General features: G+C 34.5%; 1 protein-coding gene across 1 annotated transcript in view; it reads left to right on the forward strand.

Moving 5' to 3' along the window:
* The first annotated feature begins 240 nt into the window (after positions 1 to 240).
* The window catches only part of SNTG2 (syntrophin gamma 2), a 628,864-nt gene continuing 620,015 nt past the window's right edge, over positions 241 to 9,089 (forward strand). The window contains exon 1 of the mRNA XM_031951163.1: positions 241 to 797. Coding sequence (XP_031807023.1) covers positions 726 to 797 — 72 coding nt within the window. The 5' untranslated portion in view covers positions 241 to 725. The remainder of the gene's footprint in view (positions 798 to 9,089) is intronic.

Genomic DNA, 9,089 nt, shown 5'->3' on the forward strand with positions numbered 1-9,089 from the left:
AGAATTAGATAATTGTCCTAGGATGGAGGGAAAATGGTCATAAACCTTGACGTGGGCCAGATGCTGGAAAATGTTTCAGTGTGTCTTTATTATTTGAAAAGTAGAGGTGTGAAACATTCTCCCAGGATGGAAGGAAGGAAGGATGGGGAGAAATACATGGGTAAAAAGCAGAAATGTAGCGGCTCTTCGTGCGAGATGGCTGTAAGAAACAACGGGGGTATGAGTGGACGAAAAGGCTGAGTAGAAAGGAGAGAGCCGTACACAGAGACAATTGAAGGAGGAAACAATTTACAGCTGCTCTCTCCTTCTATTTTGTTAACCGCCTTTCTCCAAAGCGCCCAACCTGGTGAAAAGCAGTGTTCATTCCTTCCCCTCCCTGGCTCAGCGCCCCTCCCTTTCTAGAGCTCCCTCGTGCAAGGAGCGTGTCGTGGCCCCTGCTCTTGAGCTGCTCTCATTGGGAGCACTGAGCTGAGCTCATGGCCTGGCCGGGATTTGCAGCCGCCACTGCCTCTGCCGCCACCGCCCGTCTCCAGCTGGTGTGAGCTACAGACCAACTGCCTGACGGAATAACAAACCCAAAGCGGTGGCTGAGCCCTGAGCCACGGACGCGGCGCAGGGGCTGAGCCCGCGGATGTTTCTGGTCCGCTTTGGGATTATTCAATGTCTGATAAAGGAGTGACAGAGCCGAATACAGCGCAGAGACGATTCGAGCTGCATGGGAGGAAATGAGTGTGGCAGAGAAACAGCCACCCCCCGTACCTCGTGAGCGCCCGGTCACCCTCCTGGTACCCACTTGGGTAAGTACATTGAGCTCCCTCTATTGCACCTCTCGGCAGCTGTTTTTGCGGCCATCTAGCTGCATCTGTTTCCTTTCACACCTCCTAGATAACTTTCCTTCCCAGGAGGAGGAGCAGAGACTAGGGTGGGGGGTGGGGAAGAGACTTTTTTTGGGGGGCACCTTTGGATCGGGGCTCAAAAAGATTAAGAAAAGTCCTTCCTACCCAAGATGTGGGGGTGACTCACTCTTCTTTACCTTTTCCTCCATTTCCCATATCTCTGACTCTTAAGGAACTTCTTGGCTTTAACTCTTCTATTTATTTTGAAGAAGCATGAAGTGCTTAGCAGGACAGGGCAGTTTCTTGAACTAGAGGTGAGAAAAATTCTTTCTCCCTCCCCCCTCCCCTCACCCCCTTTCCCCTTCCCCCGTAAGAGCATTTAAGGATTTATGTCCAACTCTTCTTTAGGCTCTGTCCCAGATTGTAAGAGAGACGTTTCTTCCACCTCCTCTTATCCTCCCTTTCCAATCTCCAGTTGTCAATCTTATCTTCTCCCTTCTTATATCTGTAGACTGTAGTGGCATAGGGGACCTTTGTTAACTTAGGTGAGTGGATGATCTGAGTTGACAGCTCCTCAGCTGTCTGTCAGCTGTTCTTCCAAGGTTCATCCTTATCATCTTCTCCACCCTCTGTCTACCCTGCCCCCAGGCTACTCATTCAAATTTTTAGTGGTTTTAGATGGTGCACACATTTGAAAAGTTTTTCTTATTTACCTAAGGAGTTGTCCTGCAAACTTAACTAGAGAAAAAAGACAGAGACAGACAGACAAAGAGAAAGAGAGAAAGAGACAGAGAAACAAAGAGACACAGAGACACAGTGAGAGAGACATAGAGAGAGACAAAGAGAGAAAGAAACAGAGAGAGAAACAGTAGTCAGAGACAGTAACAGTGACACAGAAAGAGAGAAAGAAGTAGCCCAGCAGGTTACAACTTTGCACAAGAAGCTTTCAGAAAAGGAGGCATGGTTGCATTCATACAAAATGAAGTTACAGCCAACTACTTAAAATACACAGTTCCCTGCCCACCCCCACCCCTTTCACCACTACTACCAAGGACTAAAAACAGTGTAACCATTAATACCTTTTGCCAGCTTTCTCAGAATGCTAAATGATGTTCCAAAAGGCAATAGTCTTTGGAAAAAAGTGACTGAATTGTCTCCTTTGTAATAATGCATCTATACTTTCATTGTACTTTGGTTCCTAAATAAAGATGGTCATTATAAAGGCACAAGAATCTTAGATGAAAGTTGTTCTGTGTTGAAATAGTATTAGTGGATCTTAAACTAAAGCTTCAGATGAATTTATTAAAAATAACTTATTTTTAAATGGAACAACATAGCCATTTGTGAAATGAAGTATAACTAAAGCTTTGCTTGTGATAAAATAAATGCTGTCAAAATATTAGGCTTCATAATTCTAATCTTCATAAAAGTATGCATGTTCTACCACCAAAAAACTTTCTTTTGAATGATTGTTTATTAATTATTACCCCCAATGGTTATATATACTTTGTACATCTGTAGAAGCTTTTAAGTATTCTGTTCTGACTCAAATACTCTTCAAAACCATTAATATTACCATGGGTTTGAAATTATGAACAACATATCATGTTGATCCACAGCAACTTAGTTTATGAAAATGTTAATATAAAATATGATTCTGCCATATTTATTGCAAGTACTTTTTTAGAATGTTAATGGCTTATCAATCTATTGATTGCCTTAAAGTATTGATTTTGGTGGCAAATACATAGTATTTAAATGCATATTTCTGAGATGGAGATTACTTAACACAACTAAATTAAAAGACACAATTAGAGATTTTTTATTGCAGTTTGAAATCCTATTATGTGAAATGATAAATGAATTGTATGATAGGAAACTTTGGAGTCTAAATATCAGGTTGATGGCATACAGGAGATTGAAAGTAAGAAGTCTAGCATTTAGTTAATTCATTTAAAAATTCTATGATCTCCAATATCATTCATATTAAACTCATTAAATATGATGCACTTTCATTGTCCAATTATATGTTCATATTTTCAATGAGCATTCATAATATATCTTTTAATTTTTCAGTGTAATGTTTGAATATACTAATAATATCTGCAATATTCATCATTCCAAAGGTAATATAGCATAAGCCACTCAGTACTATGTAATTTTTCTTAGAATAGATGACCAAAAGATTAGCCAAAGGTTAATTAATATTGGAAAGAAAACAATTTTTAATATCAACAAGTGTATGGTTTTCCTAATGATTTTCAATAGTATTTAATGGTTTTAGTTAAGGAGAATAAAAGTCTAATGAATTTTATAAACACAGATGCATAAGTTAATACAAGTTGCAATCCTTATAGCCTACTACCAATATTTATATAGGGTGAGATGTGTTCACAACTTCTGTAGGACTATGTGATTGTGACACATTTTATGAGGATGTCATAAGTGTTCAATAGTTGATTTTATTTTCCCTTTTGTTCTATTTATAGCATTTGTACCTGATTTTTTTTTCAATTTAAGTGAGTCATAGCTCAGACTCTTGTTCTACTTTTATTCACATTACAAAATCCCATTGCATTAAACCATTTGTACAGTGTATTGTGTGTTTTCTGCTATTGGTTGGTATTTACAGCACACTTTCTGTTTTTAAATAACAATGCTACTTCAGTCTACCAAGCTTGAAGACTGTGGGAGACAATAATGTTCTGTTTCATGTGATAGGTTTGTAGATTGAAAGGTAGGGGGAAAATGCTAGGTCATTTGAAATGTACATTTTGCAATATAACCACTTAACCATCTCTTTAGAGGTTGAGTTATAATATACAGTAAATTAAACACCTAATCTCCCAAAGAATTTTAATCATTCCTTGCATGCGTTCATTATGTGTATCTCAGCCTTGCTGACTCATCTTTCATTTCAACTGTGGAATTTCTGATGATGGCCATGACATCATAAATAAAACACAGCAAGTACACTTATTTTTGGAAAGGGCAAAATATTCTATTCTAACAGATGGGTGAAAACAGATCAATGGTGAAAATTTTTAGCAGGTTCTAGTACAGAAACTTATATTTCATAGAAATTTTGCAGTGTTAACAAAAGAGACATATTTCAAACTAAAATCTATTGAAAATGTTCTATGGAAAAATTTTAAAGTTTGTTTTACTCCAAGTTATTTTATAGAGCTATTGTCAACAAAGAGAAAGGTAAAAGATAATTCACTTTTTCTTATATGAATATCAAAATCAATTAAATGAGTATGCTCCCAAAACACAATAATCTCACAGATAATGTAAGGATAATTAGAACAGGCTAATTCTAACCTAGGATCTCAGATACCCAACGTCCTGAAAAATCCTTATTATAATACACTCCTAATACTTGATCAACATTGTATAAGTACTGGCTTCTTCAAAAATGTTCATTTCTCTTGTATGATTCTGTATTTTCACAATTTTCATAGGGGTATATGTGTGTTAGACTGACAGATATAAGAATTTCAAGATTGTTTAAAACAAAATCCATGCAAAAATTATATTAAAATGTATAGTGGAAAGAATACTAAGCACAATGTAGGAACACTTGGCCTTAGCTCATCCAGCTATGTAACTTCAAGTAAGTCACCTACTTAACTTTAGTTTATAATTTCCTATCTGTAAAAAGTCCCTTTCTGTGCTGTCATTCTATAAATCTATACTTTTCTATTGAACAGATGCATTTTTTCCATTATTAATTCACCTGGATAATTCATTTTTGGACTATGTTAGGTGAACACTAGATGTCACTTTACCCCAGACCATCAACGTTCTTAAATTTTCTAGTATCAAGAATTTGAGGCCTCATTTACCCCACTATTCTTACTATACTGAATAAAACACTAAGCCATTACTACTGCAGTGTCTTTCTTAAAAAGATTTGACAGAGAGTCATGACAAGGGAATTGATTTTGTGAATATTCCAAGCAATGAAGACCCTCTCCCTTCTTTCTCTGATGACTGTTAACATGCACACGATGCTGTTAGCCTTGGCTTCACTTAAAGATTTTCCTACATTATACTGATCAGTAGCACTGTCTTCAGAGATTTCAACTAAAATGACTCAGGAAGACAGTTTAGATGTCTGAGGTGTCAGTGTTTTACATGTTACTTTATATTGTAGACAAGAAGAGCATCAGGGGCAAACAAATGTATCCTTTTAATAATAATAAATGACTTTTAAAACTGGCTTTTCTAGAAGACACAGAACTGAGAATTTCATCATTAGTCTTCACTGTATTTGTTTTTTCTCTGTGTCTTTTGCATCTGGAAATTGTCAAAATAGATTCAAGGACTCAAACTGCTACACAGTATCAGGCTGACAATCCACCGATCACATGTTAAATATCTCATCTGCTGTGTTTTGATAAGCAGTTAACTTCAGCATAACCTGTTTTAGATGATAAATAAAAAATATTCAGTGATAGTAGCATCAGTAAAATGGAATAAAACAGGCTAATACCACAATCACATTAATGTTGGATTAAATATCATTTGTGGAACCAGTCAAAATTATAGGAAATCAGTATTGATTTTTATGTTATTTTTAACATTGAATTGTGATTGAGTCACACATTTAAGTAATTTGTGAAATATTAAAGGTTCAAGGTAACAATAGTGATTAGCAAAAGCAGCTTCTTATCCAGTAGTTGGGAATGTAAGAGTGAGAAAGTGATTATTAATTATGTCACTTCTGAATGGAAAGTATTTAAATTTAGACATCATAGGTTTTAGAGCTGAAAGATTCAGAATGCCTCCCTAGAGTCTTTATTTTACAGGTAAAGGAGCTGTGCTCCAGATAGGAGAAAGGATTTTCTCAGGATCATATGAGTAGCAAGTGCTGAACTAAGAATCAAACTTAAGTCCCCTGATTTTAAATCAATCCATTTTCTAATAAACCCATTTATTTCTGGTAATATAGTTTTATAATTATCTTCATAAAGTTTATTTGATTTAGATGATTTAATTTCTAAATAATTTTTCTGTTGTGCTTTGTAATATGTTAAATGGTTTTTAATGTTTTTTTTTTTAATCTATATTGCTAGTGTATAAGCTTGTGAAGGATTTTTGTGGGTTTATGATATATTTTAGAGGCATTATGACCTAGTGATTAGTTTGCTGGACTTGGATTTAATAAGAGAGGCCAAATCCTGCCTCAGAGGCTTACTAATTCTGTGAGCTGGTTAAGTCACTTAACCACAAGGGTTTCTGGCAAATCTCCAAAAGATTGAAGAGCTATAAGATATTGTACTCTGCCTTAATGTTGACAGTTCCTTATATTATATAATCACATTTTTTTTATATTCATTTATATGCTATGTTGTAAACTTGCCAAACTCATATATTATCAATTCATCAAACAATTATTAAGTACCTTCTTGATGGAATCTCTCTTGTGAGAACTGGGGATATAAAAGCTAAAAAGGAAAAACAAAATATTTATAATAGTTATCTATATGGCCTGTAAATATATCCCTGAATCTTTCCTGATGAATCTCAACTCCATTGCATATAATCAGCTTTTAATAAAATAATTTATATTTAAGTTGCTTGTATTATGAATTACTATTTTCTGTCAGTCTCTTCAAGCAGTTGCCAGAAGTGGAATGCCAAGGTGTTGACTTACATTTTGAATTTGGGGGAGATGAAGAAAACTGAATAGAGTAGGTATCTGATACTGGAAAAGCTCCAGTACTCAGAAGTATCATCTGTAACATTCTACTATAAAGGACTTATCTGAATAAATAGGCCCCTTTAAAAATAAGAATATATCCATTAAAAGAATTAAAAGAGATGGTGGCTTTTAGTTATTTATTCTTTGATGTGAATAATTTTCCAGACATTTTTAGTATTTAAAGAAAAGGAACATTAGATTCCATCTAGTTCAACTTCCATTTTATATATGAGGAAAGAGATGCCAAAAAGGGGAGGAAAGATCATTGACTTGATTCAAAAGAACTAACTTTAAATTTTGACAGCCACTTGCTATATGTTTGGCCTTAGTTTCATGTTTCTTCATTTCTAAAATGGGGTGGGAGGAGAATGTGATAATGACCTCTAGTGCCTTCTATAACTCTGGAAACATAAGGTTTTTTTGAGATATCATGATCAGCCTTTGGTCACAGAGTGAATTAATGGATAATCCAAAACTAGGAAAACCCAGTATCCAAGCTATCAGTTTATTACTCTTTCTATTATTATAGTAGGAATGTTGGGTCTTCCCAGAGACATTCTTATTTTTAAAAAACTTCTGGGGAAATGTCCCATATAGCTGCAATTTCTACTTGCCATTTTTCATGTTTTTATTTGCTAATATTGTTGATAACTGGTTTCTACTAAAACTGATTTCTCAGCATTAGAAAAGCACAGTCAGGAATATATGTGAATCACACAACAAAATATGCTTACTGTAGCAAAGGTGCTCATGTTTTAGGGGGATCCTCTTCAAGAGGACTGCTCAGAATGTTTCAACAACCTCTCAAGCTACATTGTATCTACACCTTTCTTTAAAACCTTCTATAGAGGAAACTGGAGTCTCTGTTCTCTAGATCTCTTAATATTTAATGAGATAAAACTGCAATTCCTGTTTAAGTAACCAATTATTAATACTATTTCAAATTGATTCTACCTGGATTTAAAACATCTTGCCCCATAAATATTTGAGGGTAAGAAATATGCGGATCATATCTCATAATATTAGTTCATATTTATGTAACATTTGCAGGTACTTTATGTATATTTTCTCACAGTAACTCTATATCAATATACAGATATTTATCAAGTACCTACTTCATGCCACATATTGTGCTAGAAGCTGAGATATAAAAGCAAAGAATAAGACAATTTCTATTGGTAATAAAATTATTAGTATCCCTTTTTATAGATAAGGGAAATGAAGCTCATAGTAATCAAGTGATTTCCTTCTGTTACACGGCTTATCTGTGCCACAGTTTGGATTTGAATCCAGGTTTTCTGGACTTCAAGTATGGGTATCTAGTATATGCACTGGCCAAAATCATCTTTATGCCATCAATTGTAATATAATATAGTGAACAGTTACTACTTATTCTCTCAACATATTATCATAAAATGGCTTAAAATGAAGTTATTTTGCTACATATTTCAATATTTTATAGCAGATTTTATAGTAGAAATCATTCTGCACTTGGGATGAGAAAACTTGGCATTAAAACCAACTCCAATATTTACCAGTCTGTGATCCTGGGTAAGCCATTTAAAATTTTTGTGACTTTAATTTCCTTGTTGATTAGAAGAGGAATAATGCAATTTGTACAATCTATTTCACGGGGAATGTGAATAGTGTGAGAAAAGCACTTTCCAAATCCATTAGTGTGATAAAAAATATTTTGGCATAATGGAAAAAGGTAAGAGAGTTGGATGATCTGAATTCAAATCCTTACTTTTTTTATTTATAACCTGGAAAACCTTGGACAGTACATTATCTCTAGTCCTCACTTTTCCCCACAAGTTGGAAAGTATCAATTGATGAACTAAAATGTTTCTAAGTTCCCTTAAGGCTCTAAATGTATGATGTTTTTTTTTTTTTTTTTTTTTTTGCTACAGCCATGATTTGTTAGTATTTTCTAAACAATGCAAAAGAAGAGGCAATCTTCTTAAAAGTTGTTTTAATGATAACAATCAATATACTATATATATAGATTCTTGTGTAAGGAGATGATGGAGATATGATTTCTTATATCCTATGCTATCATATACATACATACATATGTGCATATATATGTATTTACATATATATGTGTATGTGTATGTATTTGTTGTTGTTCAGTGGTTTCAGTCATCTCTGACTTGTTATGATCTCATTTTAGGGTTTTCTTGATAAAGGTATTGGCATGTTATACCATTTCCTTTTCCAGCTCATTTTACAGATGAGAAGACTAAGGTAAATAGTATTAATGGCTTGCCCAATGTCACAAAAGTAGTAGGTGGCTGAAGCTAGATTTGAATTAGAGTCTTCCTTGACTCCAGAGCACTCAAGGTGCTCTATTCACCACACTACCCGAGTGCATATATCACATATGTATCAAATATATGTGGATATATATGTGTCTGTGTATGTGTGTGTATGAGAGATATCTAATCTTATTTATATGTCTATATGTCTGTATGTATATAATTTCTCAACTCCCAATAGTGTTGGGAAAAGTCTGCTTGCTTAATTTGCTAAATATGAATTAT

This window comes from Sarcophilus harrisii, chromosome 2, assembly GCF_902635505.1.
Source record: "Sarcophilus harrisii chromosome 2, mSarHar1.11, whole genome shotgun sequence".
NCBI classification, from domain to species: domain Eukaryota; kingdom Metazoa; phylum Chordata; class Mammalia; order Dasyuromorphia; family Dasyuridae; genus Sarcophilus; species Sarcophilus harrisii.